This window comes from Xyrauchen texanus, chromosome 23 (assembly GCF_025860055.1).
Source record: "Xyrauchen texanus isolate HMW12.3.18 chromosome 23, RBS_HiC_50CHRs, whole genome shotgun sequence".
Classification (NCBI taxonomy): domain Eukaryota; kingdom Metazoa; phylum Chordata; class Actinopteri; order Cypriniformes; family Catostomidae; genus Xyrauchen; species Xyrauchen texanus.
The window spans coordinates 43,404,209-43,420,696 of NC_068298.1; the positions used below are offsets into that span (position 1 = coordinate 43,404,209).

The 16,488-nt window shown below is 42.7% G+C and overlaps 1 protein-coding gene across 1 annotated transcript; it reads left to right on the forward strand.

The window, feature by feature from the left end:
* Positions 1–4,125: 4,125 nt before the first annotated feature.
* Positions 4,126–7,960, forward strand: LOC127663492 (coiled-coil domain-containing protein 106-like). The gene is made up of 5 exons (XM_052155091.1): positions 4,126–4,162; positions 4,540–4,608; positions 6,942–7,079; positions 7,166–7,390; positions 7,647–7,960. Exons 1-5 carry the CDS (start codon positions 4,126–4,128, stop codon positions 7,958–7,960), a joined length of 783 nt encoding a protein of 260 aa, XP_052011051.1.
* The last annotated feature ends 8,528 nt before the right edge of the window (positions 7,961–16,488 follow it).

A 16,488-nucleotide genomic window follows, 5' to 3' on the forward strand; every position in this document is an offset into this window, starting at 1 on the left:
CGTTTGGATCCGTACCTCCTCGTCTGCCTCATTGCTCAAACGTAACAGAAACAGAACGATCGACCACAATGGATCCAGCAGTTTTTCAGGCAAATTACGATCTGCTCAGCCTGAAGCAAGGGGACCGACCTATTGAAGACCACATTCACGACTTCCTGGCTCTGGCAAACGTCTCTGACTTTCCAAATTACTCTCTCGTGGTCTTCTTCCGAGGCAACCTGAATGATGGGCTGAAGGAGCGGCTGCCTCCGGCTACGCGCGACTGGACGCTTGACGCATTCGTTGAAGAGACCCTACAGATCTGCGGTTCTCATCTAACTGTGGACATCATCGAGGAGAACCCCGTAGCGCCTCCGCAGAATTGACCCTCCATTCGCCCGTGGTTCGTCCTTTCGCGCCGGTCAACGAGCCAGCGCGGTCCTCCTCGTCTGCCCGGAGAAGGAGGAGGAGACGGGCTTCCGCCTCCCGGCCCACGCATGTCACGGTGAGCGAGCTAGAGCCCACGCATGTCACGGTGAGCGAGCTAGAGCCCACGCATGTCACGGTGAGCGAGCTAGAGCCCACGCATGTCACGGTGAGCGAGCTAGAGCCCATGCATGTCACCGTGAGTGAGCCCGAATCCTCGCCAACCACGGTAACCCAGCCAGAGCCTGTAGCCTCAGACGTCAATGAGCCAGTGCCGCAAGCCTCGACCGTCCCTGAGCCAGCGCCTGTAGCCTCGACCGTCCCTGAGCCAGCGCCTGTAGCCTCGACCGTCCCTGAGCCAGCGCCTGTAGCCTCGACCGTCCCTGAGCCAGCGCCTGTAGCCTCGACCGTCCCTGAGCCAGCGCCTGTAGCCTCGACCGTCCCTGAGCCAGCGCCTGTAGCCTCGACCGTCCCTGAGCCAGCGCCTGTAGCCTCGACCGTCCCTGAGTCAGCGCCTGTGGCCTCGATCGTCCAAGAGCCAGTGCCCAAAGCCACGACCGTCCCTGAACAGGTGCCAGTAGCCACGACCGTCCAAGAGCCAGTGCCAGTAGCCTTGACCGTCCAAGAGCCAGTGCCAGTAGCCATGACCGTCCAAGAGCCAGTGCCAGTGCCAATGGCGTGACCGATCCAAGAGCCAGCGCCTCTCGAGCCTTCCAGGGCTCCTCCTCCCGAGCTTTCCAGAGCTCAGCCATCCGAGTTTCCGAGCTTTCCAGAGCTCAGCCATCCGAGTTTCCCGAGCTTTCCAGAGCTCAGCCATCCGAGTCTCCCGAGCTTTCCAGAGCTCAGCCATCCGAGTCTCCCGAGCTTTCCAGAGCTCAGCCATCCGAGTCTCCCGAGCTTTCCAGAGCTCAGCCATCCGAGTCTCCCGAGCTTTCCAGAGCTCCGCCTCCCGAGCTTTCCAGAGCTCCGCCTCCCGAGCTTTCCAGAGCTCCGCCTCCCGAGCCTTCCAGAGCTCCGCCTCTCGAGCCTCTCGAGTCTTCCAGGACTCCGTCTCTCGAACCTACCAGGGGTCCGCCCCTCAAGCCCCTCGAGCCTTCCAGGGCTCCGCCTCTCGAGCCTTCCAGGGCTCCGCCTCTCGAGCCTTCCAGGGCTCCGCCCCTCAAGCCTCTCGAGCCTTCCAGGGCTCCGCCTCTCGAGCCTTCCAGGGCTCCGCCTCTCGAGCCTTCCAGGGCTCCACCTCTCGAGCCTCCCAGGGCTCCGCCTCTCAAGCCTCTCGAGCCTCCCAGGGCTCCGCCTCTCAAGCCTCTCGAGCCTCCCAGGGCTCCGCCTCTCGAGCCTTCCAGGGCTCCGCCCCTCGAGCCTCCCAGGGCTCTGCCCCTCAAGCCCCTCGAGCCTTCCAGGGCTCCGCCCCTCAAGCCCCTCGAGCTTCCCAGGGCTCTACCCTTCAAGCCTCTCGAGCCATCCACGGCTCTGCCTTCCGAGCCTCCTCCAGAGCCTCCTACGGCTCCGCCTCCAGAGCCTCCAGCGGCTCCGTCTCCTGAGCCTTCCTTGGCTCCGTCTCCTGTGCCTTCCTCAGCTCAGGTCCCCGAGCCTTCCAGGCCTCCGCCTCAAGAACTGTCTACGGCGCCACCGCCCTCAGCTCCGCCTCCTGAGCCTCCAGAGCCTCCCTCTGCTCCGCCTCCTGAGCTTTCCAGGGCTTCGCCCCCGAGCCTCCTACGGCTCCGCCTCCAGAGCCTTCTAGGGCTCCGCCTCTAGAACCTCCTTCGGCTCCGCCTCCTGAGCCTCCGTCAGCTCCGCCTTCTGAGCCTTCTACACCATCGTCTCCCCCGGCTCCACCTCCCGAGCCTCCCTCGGCTCCGCCTCCAGCCCTCCACGGCGCCGCCTCCCAAGCCTTCTACGGCTCTGCCCACAGGGTACACCATGGCTCTGCCTGCCTCTGCTCCGCCCCCAGGGTCTCCTGCGGCCCTGCCTATGCCTCCTGCGGCGCCGCCACCCAAGTCTTCGACTGCCCCGCCTCAGAGGTCCTCCTTGGCTCCGCCTCACGCGGCTCCGCCAGCTCCCCAGTGGCCACACCTCCCAGGTCCCCTGAACCGGCCATTGGCCCACGACCACCTCCCAGGCCACCGAAGCTGGCCTCTGTCCTGTGGCCTCCTCCCAGGCCTCCTGACCCGGTCCCTGTCTTGTGGCCTCCTCCCAGGGCTTCTGACCCTGTTCCAGTCCTGTGGCCTCCACCCAGACCTCCTGCCCCTGTTCCTGTCCTGAGTCCTCTTCCCTGGCCTCCTGACCCAGTCCCTGCCCAGTGGCCTCCTCCCAGGCCCCCGACCCGGTCCCTGTCCTTGCCAAGTGGCCAGCTCCGGGCCATCTAAACCGGCCTCTGTTCTGTGGCCACCTGACCCTGGTCCCTTGACACACCCCCATAGACTGCTTGCCTGCCCTCTCGGCCTCCATGGTCTATCTATCTACCCTCTCCACCTCCCTGGACTGCCTAATGGCCCCCGCGGACTTCCTGCCTGCCCAGTGTACCCCCCTGGTCCGCCCATGTGCCCACTTGTCTCTGTCTGTTTGCCCCTGGTGCCCTCATTTTGGTTTTTCTTTGTGGGTCTTTTTAGGTCTTTTGTTGTTTTGATCGTCTGGAATCCGATCCTTTAGGGGGGGCTATGTAATGATTACCCTGTCTTGTCTCTCTGTTGCCCCCTTGTTTTCTATCTTGTCACTTTTCACTTCTTAAGTTTTCACTTTAGTTCCTTATTTAATTCCATAGTCCACCCTGTCTCGTTTCACTGTTGCCCTCTCGTTTTCCATCTTGTTGTCACTTTAGTCTTTTATTTGATTCCACAACCCTCTGTTAGCGTTCGTATTCACTGTTCATTGTTTACACCTGCCCTGGTTAATTTGCCTTTGGTTTCTGTTTATCACCTTGTTACCTTGTTTGAGTTCTGTTCTTTCATTGGCCACCTTTCCCACGTTTGTCTATTTATACCCCGTGTCTTTGTGCTGTCTTTGTCGATCGTTGTTTGATGTCAACCTGGTGTGTGATTCTCCCTCGAATGCCCTCTTTGTTCATCTCGTGTTTAGTTTATACTTTTATGTTTCCTTTCCCCATCGTGGGCTGTTCCTTTGTGTTTTTCCTGTGCTGTTCATTTAATAAAGTTTGAACTGCGTTTGGATCCGTACCTCCTCGTCTGCCTCATTGCTCAAACGTAACAGGTAACTTACTGGTACAGGTGAAACTCGGAAAATGTGAATATTGTGCAAAAGTTGATTTTATTTCAGTAATTCAACTTAAAAGGTGAAACTAATATATTTATATATAGACTCATTACATGCAAAGTGAGATATTTCAAGCTTTTATTTGTTATGATTTTAATGATTATGGCTTACAGCTATGAAAACCTTTTCACAAAATTTTGAATTTGGGGGTTTCTTAAGCTGTAAGCCATAGGCTAATCATCAAAATTATAACAAATAAAGGCTTGAAATATCTCACTTTGCATGTAATGAGTCTATATAATATATTAGTTTCACATTTTAAGTTGAATTACTAAAATAAATGAACTTTTGCACGATATTCTATTTTTTTTTAGTTTCACCTGTATAATGTTACCTTGTTGCAGTGTTAGCCAAATATAATTTTTAACAATGATATCGATATCAATAATTTTTTATTTTATCAATAAGACCTATTTAATATAATTATAGTGAAATAATGAATTTGGGACCATGCAGATTGGCGATTTTCCTCTGATCGAGGGCTTTTGTCGGTGAGCTTGGTGACTTGCAAATTGGGCTTAAATCATAAATCAAGTTAATATGAACGTGGCATTAGTCTAAAAATCTGAATAAGATTCTTATTCATGTTAACTATGCCATGGTAATTTAAGCTGACATTTATAGATGACATTATTATGTTGGGAGTAATAAAAAATAATTTATCAGCAATGCAATTACTTACAATAGATTGTAAGTACCAGTTAATTGAGTGACAATTAAAATGCATCTTCTAACAGCTTAGGTTCATGTTATCCTCCAACACTTTCTCCTTTCCCTTTCTCCAACAAAATGAAAAGTGTTAAGTTGTGTTATAAAGTGCTGTTTTGATATTGTTCTCTTCATCTTCTTTAATCTTCCACCCAGACCCGTCCGTGCAGCAGTCTCCACAAGACATGCCAAAGAAATCTGCATGCGTCAAGAAGGCTGAAAAAGGTGGGTTTACTAAATACATTTTTTTTTTTTGGCCCAAGACTTTTTGGCTTTCAATGTATTATTATAAAAATTGTGACAACAATAATACTTCTATGCATAGAAATCTAGAGCAGTGCTGATACGAAGGTATATCTTGCCAAAAAGGGGTGTTAGATTTTGCTGTATTTGGCCGAGCAGTGGTTTGGGTGGCTCGCCAATGTATTAGATGTCTCCAATACATAAAATAAGTAAGCTTGACCAGAGTTCTTGTGGGGAGAAGAATTTATTGAAAGTTTGTAGTGTAGCAGTCCTTCAGCAGCGATGTTAGCATGTCGCCCTTCAACAATCTTAACCCAACGTTTTGTCTGTGGGACAGAACTTTATACATGAAGACATAGCCTATGGGCTACAAACAATAGAAACCTGTTAGGACCTCCCACAGGAGATCGATCTAACTTACTAATCCACTCTGATCAATGCTGATTCTTTGTCATTCACACCAATCAGTTTCTGTGGGCCATACATCTGAATGGGCCATTCATCTGTATGGGCCATTTGGCACACACCTTTGCAGGTACAGACAGAGTGGATTACATCTGATACACAGTCACAATGTAAATGAATCTGTAACTGAAAATACAAAATCTATCAGGGGCTACAACTCTCATTAACTGTTGAAATGGACATTTAGAAGATTTAGAGTGTGACTTACTTTTATTTACGGTATCTGATGTGAAAAGTGATGTTGATTTAGCTTACAAGTTAAACAGTCATACAGTAGGTGGTTTCTCAATATTAAGGTAGCCTGTATCTTGGTATTTTTAAATTCTGGTAGGATCATTTTCATTACCATCCTAAATTTTGCATCAAATATTTTACAAAATTAATAAGCTTCAGTGAAGCAGTCATGTTCAGGTATGTCAATGATAAATAATAATTTCTGTGCAAAGAAATAGTTGTAATTGGATGAATTTTCACCCCTGATGAGACACCTACACCTTGTTTAAGTGAAAGCCATATCCTCTTTAAATACATTGTTCTCTCTAATATTTTACCCAGGCCTATTTGTGCATCAGCCTCCACAGAATCAACAAAAGATATCTTCAAGGACCAAGAAAAATGAAAAGGGTATATTTGCTTTTTTACATTGCCATTGTGGTCTTGCCATTGTGCATTAGTAGAAGGTTAATTTTACTCTATTACCTCCGATCATTATATATTGAAAGAAGTGACATACAGTTTTTTCGCTTTTAGGAATACAAATTTGGCTGTAATGTATGTTGCATGTAATGTTCCTGCCTTTTCTCAGTATTATTTGGCTTGTCTTATAGGCTACTAAATAAAAAAAGAGTTTACATGATGGTGGTTGTATCTTTAGTTTTGTACCTCTCAAAATTTCCAGTGCCTCAGTCCTAAGTAATGTTGGAGATTTAAACATAAATGAAAAAAATACAGCTGTTTTGTGTGTTTAGTTGAGTGTCAAGCAGTTGACTTACCAGCCCTCAAACATTAGCAAACATCACTTGCTAAAAAGAATACTGACATCTGTAACTAAATTCAATTTTTCATCTGTCATTTAAACTTTACAGTGCTTTCACCTCTGTGGAACCATCCACAGACCTCTGCAACAGAAAAAGCTAAAGAACCTGGTAAGCATGCGTGTAATGTTACTGTCTTTTCTCAATATTACATGACTTGTCTTGTACTGAATAAAAAAAAGAGTTAACGTGATGGTGGTTGCATCTTTAGTTTATCCCCACCACACAGAATTATACTATAAGAAGAGGTGGTTGGATGTGTGATAGTAATGGTTGCTAATTTTGTACCTCTCAAAATTTCCAGTGCCTCAGTCCTAAATACATCTGTTGGAGATTTAAACATAAATGTAAAGTTACAGCTGTTTTGTGTGTTTAGTTTTGCTGCTTTGAAATAATCTGTATTGTAAAAAGCACTATATAAATGAAGGTGACTTGACTTGACTTAAGTGTCAAGCAACTTGCCCAGCCCTCAGACATTAGCATACATTTTTTGCTAAAAAGAATACTGACATCTGTAGCTACATTAAATTTTACATCTGTCATTGAAACTTTACAGTGCTTTCACCTCTGTGGGACCATCCACAGACATCTGTAGATGAAAAGGCTAAAGAAACTGGTAAGTTTCACAGTCAACTACATTTAACATAACTTTGAAGTATGTGATTTTTTTTTTTTTTTATCTCAGTATTGCTTTTCATGTGCTTTTATTCTGCTTTGTTCAGTTGCTATTTAACTCTATAGATGGAAAGTGTTGATATTTTAAAATGTGTTAATCTGCATAACCATATCTAATTATGAGGTCTTAATTTATTATAGAAGCCCCCACTCTGCAAACAGCTCTGCAGGAGGCTAAGCAAACCATTGAAGGTCAAAAGACAGAGATTGCCGCCTTAAAAGAATGGGTTGATATACTGAAAGAGGATCGAGATTTCCTCCTGGAGAGACTTAAAGAGGGTAAAACTGATTTGAGGACATTACAGCTTCAAAAATATTGATTGTCATAACACTATTTTCAAACAATTCCTATTCTCTTTTCACAGCTCTTGCCGTAAGAAGTAACAAGGGGGTAGATGTGGCCAGCAATATCCCACCTATAGAGCAGGCAGCTGGAAAGAGGAAACGGGAGTCAGATGTAACTGATTCCTCATCTTCTGATTCCTCATCTGATTCTGAGCCTGATTCTGAGTCCCCAGAGCCCAAGAAAGCCAAGAAGAAGTTAAAGTTCCAGCCCAAAAAGGCCAAGAATATGGGCAAAAAACTAAGAGGTATGCAGTAAGTCGTACTCAAATTGATACAGTGGTCAGTCTCTAATTGGGCAGTAGGTAAAAAATTAATATAAGCACTTTTAAAGCACTTTTCAAACTCTATGTTCTCTAGTCGATTCCACAGTACACAAATGGCCATAGATCTAGTTCCACTCCCAACTAACTGGTTTGGAATTGTGAACTGTAGTACAGCACTATAATTAGGCTGGTTTGATTTAGTTGGATTCAACCATTAACGCTTTCTCTTGTTCTACAGTCAAAACCCCTGACGACTCCATCCGCCGCTACAACATGGTGTTGGAAAAGATGAAAAAGGAACGCATCAGCAAAGCTGAAGCATATACAAGGCTTGGGGTCGATCGGAATACTATTGTGTTTCAGGCTCCGATTGCAGAACTTGCAGCAACTAACACAGATCTATTCAATACATTGAGGTCCACTTTTAAAAGAAAGGACAGTCTGAAAAGGTTTGCTGAAACTTGCAGGGGTTTTTGTGACCAGGAGCCTACAGCTTCAGCTATCCTAAAGAAAAAGGATGATGGATCCTTACTGGATATTTACAAGAAGTAGTTGTAAAGAAGTTTTAGAAGTAGTTTGTTTGTACTGCCATGTGTTTGTGCCATGTATTTGTTTAGTTTAGTTTTGTTCAGCATTAAATATTTCATGATATGGAGGAGTCCACATCAGTTGCTTTATACAGGTGAAACTCGGAAAATTAGAATATCGTGCAAAAGTTTATTTATTTTAGTAATTCAACTTAAAAGGTGAAACTAATATATTATATAGACTCATTACATGCAAAGTGAGATATTTCAAGCCTTAATTTGTTATAATTTTGATAATTATGGCTTACAGCTATGAAAACCTTTCACAATATTCTAATTTTTAAGTTGGGGTTTTCATAAGCTGTAAGCCATAATCATCAAAATTATAACAAATTAAGGCTTGAAATATCTCACTTTGCATGTAATGAGTCTATATAATATATTAGTTTCACCTTTTAAGTTGAATTACTAAAATAAATAAACTTTTCCACAATATTCTAATTTTCCGAGTTTCACCTGTACATTAAAATGTGACTCCTTTCCCTGAATTTTTTTATTTATTTATTTTTTTAAACATCTTCAGTTTCAGAGTTTTCAGATACAGGCATTTAAAATAAAGTTCATGGTGTATTTACTGAATTCCTTCTCAGCTCTTCTCTTTGTACTGTTTAAGAATAAAGCAGTAAAGTTAAGATCAAAGTCCATTTGTGTCCACAGTACATTGTCTGCAAAGGCTTGAACTTTCATGTTCATATTCATGTCATTTCACAGTTATGCCACCATTAATAACACATTGATCATCAGTGTTTTAAAGGACCAAGTCACCACTTTAGTTGAGGGGCCACACACATGATGAAGTCATTAAAAGATAATGCTTAGTTAATGATGACTACTGTATTTGAATGTCAACATAATTGGTGTGCTATGTGCTGGGATTGGCCAATTTTGGGGTCTGTCCATTTACCTGCAGGCTATGAAGAAGACATGAACATGCTGGATAACTCAGATCATAATTCAGAAAAACAGTTCTCACATTAATTGATATACAGTTCTAGCCTGTATGCATGTATGAGGTAATGTGGATTTTTGTATATTCCTTTAATAGTTCGAAGAGTAGTCTTGCATGCATGAATTAATGCTTTTTTTTTATGCATGAGTTCATGATGATTCATGTACCATAACCGTAGCTTTATCCACAATGGATAGTAAAGACCAATGTTTTTTTTGTGAACAAAGAAAACATCATGATCATGCGTAATAAATCATAATTCATGATGATGTACTCATCTTAGTTAATGGTTTAATTAAGGTGTTGTTCATCCATGAAGTCATTAATGAAAACGTTGAATTTGTGTTAGTTCCTGAAGATTCATGAAATATTAACGCATGAATTAATACATGAATTCATGATAATTCATGTACCCTTACCGTAAAGTGTTACCCTGACTACAAACACAGACTCTAGCTAGGTGCCAGCAGCAACATGTAAAATACACGCAGATGAAACGGTAGAAAAGGGGAAAAACCTGAAACGTGGTAAAATGACAAAGGATATAACGATGAATATAATGATGAACGTTTGAGAATACGAATAAGCAATGCTAAGCAGGCTACAAACAAACTCTCGTCCAGTGACTAGCTGATGTCAGTCCTCTGTCTGTTGTTTGTTCTCTGTGACTTTACAAGTAAAGCTGCAAATGGATCTACCTTCTGGTTCTCCTGAGTCTATGTTACACCATGACTGCAGTCACCATGGTTTTCTGAACAGAAATCATGGTTTTGATACAATTAACCATGGTTTCTTTATAGTAAGATAATGTAGATATGTAGATAATGTGGATTGTTTGGTTTGGCTGATATCACAGGACTGTTGTAATGATTTCTGTCACCCCTCTGATCCCTAATGAACACATATGCGTGAAAATATCTAGAAATCCTTCTGAAGGAGATATGTAGTACAATATATTAAATACCCTGTTAGCTGATGTAAATGACAGAAAAACATCTGCACTACAAGACATGTTTTTTTGTCTAATTTGTCAGTAAAACTATCCAAACATCCTTAAAACAAGGAAAAAAGATACTTGAAGCAGAATTACATTAAGATAATTAGTCTTGTTTTCTGATAAATCTTAAAAAAAAAGAAAAGACACATTTTTTTTGTTTTGTTTTTATGAACAAAACAAGTTATTTTGTTACTTTTCTCTTAAATCAAGACAAATATCTTTTTTTATAAATTTTTTACTGTGGATAAAATGTTTGAATGAAACATAACTGAGAATCATGTGGAGATACAGTGAGGAATGATGGGATGCCCCATTTAATAAACAAGTACTGTTATACAATGATTTATTTTATTATTAAATCATGACACTGTAACAAGGTTAAAATAGGAAAGGAGCAGGTGGGAACCGGCTGAATGGTCAAAATAATAATTAATGAAACAAATAGACACGTAACACAAACGAACACACAGCAATTTCGTGTGGCTCTTGCGCTCTCGAACTGTCGCATCCCGCTGCACTTATCCCTCTCCTCGGCTGGTTAGCCTGATTGGGGGCCGGGCGTACGTAGTCACGGCCCGGCCCTGCCCTGCCCTCATCACAGACACATAAATAGCCTACATACAGTTAAGAAGTGGTAGGCGTACAACGACAACAACAAAACATTATCATAATGTATAAATATTTAATTTTGGATGAGATGTGAATAATGTGAATGAGACTTTTTTGTATTATAGTAATAAGAATTTAAGGCATAAATGTTCATAATTGTTACCATACCTACATTTTTGCAGAATCATTTTTACATGGTGTATTGACTGTATCATGTCAGTTTTCTGGTGAAATTAACACCAGAGGCTATACAACAACAATTACTTTTATTCACTTTCACACAAATCATGAGTAAAACAGCAGATGATCAGTTCATAAAAACGTAGTTGTTACCCTGTTCCTCTCACAATGATATCTTATGTCATCTAAACACATTTACTATAGTGCATGACTCATTTTAACATTTGTATTACACCAAGCTTCAACTTCCTGCTCAGCTACTGTTCGGATGCTCTTGCTTACTGCTCCGCGCTTTGCTCTATCGCTTTTATATTTTTATATTTTATCTCCTTTTATCAACTAATTTTAACTAATTTTAACTTAAGCAAATCAGCACAGTGCTCAAAAGCTTGGACTACTACTACAAAAAAAGCAGAATTCTTTTATCCGACCAGCCTCCCACTGAAAGTTTTCATTCCAGGGAAGGGAAAACACAACTGCCTACATTCAAAAGGATAAGAGAAAATGCCTCTTCTGGAATCTACTTGCTGCACTAACTGCCACAGACTTTTACAAAGGATTGCAGTTCTTGAAACAAAGTTACTTACAGGACCACCAAACCAGACGGAACACACAACAGAGCTTCGTCATAGACGCCCTCAGCATACAGCCGGTGAGTCACATGAATCTAGTGCTCCTCGATAGGCCATACTGAGTGTAGAGAAACAAGCCGATCGACTTACAAATCGATGGCAAAAACAGGGAGCGAGACCAAAAGGCACTCGAGACATCAGATTGTCACGAGCATCACATATTGCCGCAGCATCCTCTACCCCAGATACGGCTCTGACAAGGATTGCAAACACTGGTTTCCTACCACCGCCCTACATCTTGAGAACAGATTTGAAGTATTAATGAATGATGAATCCCCAAACGTGATGAATGTGATCGAACACAGACTGAATCAGCCAGTAGCTAACACTGATGCCAACAGGCGCTCAAGGTCGAGCAGACAGCGGCATTCAGCTCAGAGCGCAGCCGGGCCCAGGACTCTGATAGTGGGTGACTCCATAATCAGAAACATTAGCAGCAGAGATACAACTACATGCTGCCTTCCACAAGCAACAACTTTGGATGTAAACAGGGAAAGTTCAAACATTCATCAGTGGACCACTTCCAGCAAGAGGAACAAACAGGTTTTCACGGTTGTTTGGGCTTAATACATGGCTGCAAAAAACCTGCAATATAAAAGGAGTTAACTTCATTGACAACTTCAATCTTTTCTGGAGTCAGAGGCAACTGTTTCAACAGGATGGCCACCACCCAAACAAACTTGTTTCAAGAGTGCTAAAGGACAATATCTACTTCTCCCTCAATCATCCTTCTGCAGTGTGTGCCAATCCACTCAATCTGAATGGCACACACACATCTGGACACAGTATGAATGACCACAGGACTTCACTTCAGCACCTTTCACAACAATTTCTGCTCACAGACACAATCTCATCTGAGCCCTGCCCACAAAGTTCACCACAGACAGACTGTGACATATTAGAACTGCTTCAAGATTCAGCACCCAAGGACGACTTTCTGGAAAACACCCAGGGAAACAAGGACAGCATATTACAGCTTCCGATAACACCAGAGCAACAGCCCCTCTCACCAGACACATTTATCCCTCTCTCCAGCATCTCCACATCAGTGTTTCTCAGAGAAAATGGAAGAACTGGTGTATGCTGGAACCAAACTAACCCACTCTTTTGCTGCAAGCCCCCAGATATCAAGCAAAAAATGGCAGGTCCCTCAACCACCTGCGGACCCAGCTCGCCCTCCCCCTCCTCCTGTGAGAGCTCTTCGACCTCTGCCACAACGCCAGGGCTCACACCCTCCTCCATCTGCTCGAGGTGAACCAAAAACAACTGATACCAGCACTCAGTGATATGTGTCGGGTCCCCGCTATGATAACAGTAACTTTCTCAAATGTTTACAAAACAAGCGGGAACCCAGTGTGCCTGTATCTTTCTCTATTGCTATTCGATTACATCATAGAAAGTCTAAGGCCTTCAAAAGCCGTACAGCAAACCCATCTAATCTGGTGCCTATTACACACCAAACTAAGATTTCTGTGGGGACAAAAACTGTTAAGTTAGCACTTTTAAACATCCGCTCACTTAAAAATAAATCACTTCTAGTCAACGACTTAATAAGCACATACAACCTGGATTTTATGTTTCTAAATGAAACTTGGCTAGAAGACAGCTGTAGTGCAACAGTCCTTAATGAAACATCCCCTCCTAACTTTACTTATTTGAGTGTCTGCAGAGAAGGTAGGAGAGGTGGGGGTTTAGCTGCTCTCTTTAAAGATGTCTATCAATGTAAGCAAATATCATTTGGGAATTACCCGCCTTTCAAATATCTGGGTAGCGTGTTAAGTAAAATGCGTAGAGCACCTTTTATCATTATTAAAAGGCCTCCAAAATACTCTCCAGTCTTTGCTGAGGACTTTACAGAACTGTTATCAACAATTACCTCAGAGTTTGACTGTTTTGTCATTGCTGGAGACTTTAACATTCACATAGATAATGCAGAAACCAATATGACAAAAGAAATCAAAACTGTTTTAAAAACTTTTGATCTGACTCAGCATGTACATGGACCCACACACAATCATGGACACACTCTAGATTTACTTATCAGTAAGGGTCTAAACATTTCATCGATTGTTATTAAGGATGTAGCACTGTCTGATCATTTCTGTATTTTCTTTGATATATTGATCTCTCCTGCCATTGAAGCTAGATCTATGTCTGTCAAGAAGAGATGCTTAAATGAGAACACTAGTGTACTATTTATGAAGGCTATATCTTTAACACCAAGTATATCTGCTGACTCTGTATATTTTCTCCTTGATTCTTTTAACTAAAAAGTTAAGTGTAATTGATGATATTGCTCCTGTGAAAGTCAGGAAGAAGAGTGGCAGACAAAAAGCACCTTGGAGAAACTCAACAGCAGTGCAAAATATGAAAAGACAATGCAGAAATGCAGAGCGCATGTGGTGGAAGACAAAACTTGTAGTCCATTATAACATCTACAAAGACAGCATCCATGCTTTTAATATGGAACTAGGCAAAGCTAGACAGACTTTCTTCTCGAATGTTATAAACAGCAACTTAAACAACACACGCACTCTTTTTGCAACTGTAGAGAGACTGACAAACCCCCCAAGCCAGATTCCCAGTGAAATGCTCTCAGACAGCAAGTGCAGTGAGTTTGCATCTTTCTTCTCTGAAAAAATCAATAATATCAGAAAGGTGATCAGCACATCCTTGAGTTGTGCTGGGGTCAGACAAATCAAACCACAACCTGAGAAAGTAGTTACTATGTCTGATTTCAAAGAAATTGATGGCAAAATTTTGGAAGAAACTGTACAGCACCTTAAAACATCAACCTGCGTCCTTGATGCACTTCCCACATCTTTTTTCAGATGCGTTTTCCAAACTCCCTGAAAACTGCAGTTGTCAAGCCCCTCTTGAAAAAGAGCAATCTGGATAAGAACATATTAAGCAACTATAGACCGATCTCAAATCTTCCTTTCACAGGCAAGTTCACTGAAAAAGTTGTCTTCAATCAGCTGAACAAATTCTTGAACTCAAATGGATACTTTGACAATTTTCAATCTGGTTTCCGATTGCATCACAGCACAGAGATGCTCATAAAGATAATAAACGATATTCACTTAAATACTGATACAGGCAAATTATCAGTACTGGTACTACTCGACCTCAGTGCTGCGTTTGACACTGTCGATCACAACATACTTCTTGACAGGCTGGAAAACTGGGTGGAGCTTTCTGGGATGGTCCTAAAATGGTTCAGGTCATACTTAGAAGGGAGAGGTTATTATGTGAGTATAGGAGACCATAAGTCTGAGTGGACGTCCATGACATGCAGAATCCCTCAAGGCTCAATTCTTGCGCCACTCCTGTTCAACCTGTATATGCACCCAATGAGCCAAATAATGAGAGAGAACCAAATTGCTTACCACAGCTATGCAGACGACACACAGATCTACTTAGCCCTATCACCTAACGATTACAGCCCCATTGACTCCCTGTGCCAATGCATTGATGAAGTTAACAGTTGGATGTGTTTGGAAAAAAAGATGAAGCTCTCAAGGTGAATGCATACCTTGACGCTAGGGGTCAAACAACAAAAAATCAAGTCAGGAATCTTGGTGTGTCTCTAGAGTCAGACCTTAGTTTCAGTAGTCATGTCAAAGCAATAACTAAATCAGCATACTATCATCTGAAAAATATTGCAAGAATTAGATGCTTTGTTTCCAGTCAAGACCTAGAGAAACTTGTGCATGCTTTCATCACCAGCAGGGTGGATTATTGGAATGGACTCCTCACTGGCCTTCCCAAAAAGACCATAAGACAGTTGCAGCTCATACAGAATGCTGCTGCCATGATTCTGAGCAGAACCAGAAAATATGAACATATCACACCAGTCCTCAGGTCTTTACACTGGCTCCCAGTTACATTTAGGATTCATTTTAAAGCATTATTACTGGTATATAAATCACTCAATGGGCTAGGACCTCAATATATTCCAGATATGCTCACTGAATATAAACCCAACAAGTCACTCAGATCAGTAGGATCACATCAGCTAGAAATACCAAGGGTTCATTCTAAGCAAGGAGAGTCTGCTTTTAGCTATTATGCCAGCCGCAGCTGGAACCAGCTTCCAGAAGAGATCAGATGTGCTCCTGGGTGTATTCTTAATAAGCATTTTTCACCCCAAAAATCAGAATAACTTCACTCACAAACTTCACAGCTGCTTCTGTATCATGCACACACTTTGTTGTGAACACACGAGATGAAGGCTCCAGGTTTTACCATCAGGACTTCAATTAAGTAAGTCAGGTTTGAGGAGAGTCACGTGACGCCATGTGAGGAGCGGACGTGTGAATGGCTATTTGTGTCATAAACCGGTGAGATTTGATACACCCTGATTCTTAACTGTTCTAGGAAGACAATATGTTAAACAATTCAAAATCCTCAGGCTCTGAAGATATTAAAAGACACTTAGCTGATTCCCAAGCACTCCACTTAGCAGACCAAAAGTCCTGGACTCAATTGAGACGGTGAACTGAAAGAAATCCGGCATGAATTGATGAATGTATCGGCAATGCTGACAAAAGTTGTTGCAGATTTGGAGGATCTTGCTGTAATTTGTCAATTGATTACTTCCATGGAGATGAAATTCACTGAGTTGGTTACAAGATTGTCAGATGTCAAGAGACAGATCAATTATCTGGAGTCATCGGAGAGGGAATTAGCTGCTAATCTGCTAGCGACCAAAGTGGATTTGGAAAAACTGGAGAATTGTAAGTGATAAAACAACATCTGAATTGTTGGAATCCTGAGCATGAGGAAGGCCTAGATATGGTGAAATTCCTAGACGAGCTCTTCCCGAGTCTGCTTGACATAATGGGCTATAAGCTGGAAATCGAGCAAGCTCGCAGATCCACATAGGGAGACAATTTGATGTTTCCGGCCAAACTGAGAATAGATAATAAGGATGGCTGCAAAGTATTTACATGTCCACAGCAAGTGATGTCCTTCATGAAAACATTGGAGTGAGTAAGCCATTTGGTGTTTCTCATGTGCCCCCTAAGTGTACTTGACTCGCTAAATATAGACTTAACAGTCTGAGGAAGCTGGGTGCCATTTTGTTTCTTTTTGTGTTGGTTACGCCTAGTGGCTGGAGTTTG

Excerpts from the sequence above, each read along its gene's own strand:
- LOC127663492 (XM_052155091.1), top strand. The coding sequence starts at position 4,126 with ATGCAGATTGGCGATTTTCCTCTGATCGAGGGCTTTT. Across the intron at positions 7,080-7,165 it reads CCTGGAGAGACTTAAAGAGG|CTCTTGCCGTAAGAAGTAAC; the intron begins GTAAAACTGATT and ends CTCTTTTCACAG. Across the intron at positions 7,391-7,646 it reads TATGGGCAAAAAACTAAGAG|TCAAAACCCCTGACGACTCC; the intron begins GTATGCAGTAAG and ends CTTGTTCTACAG.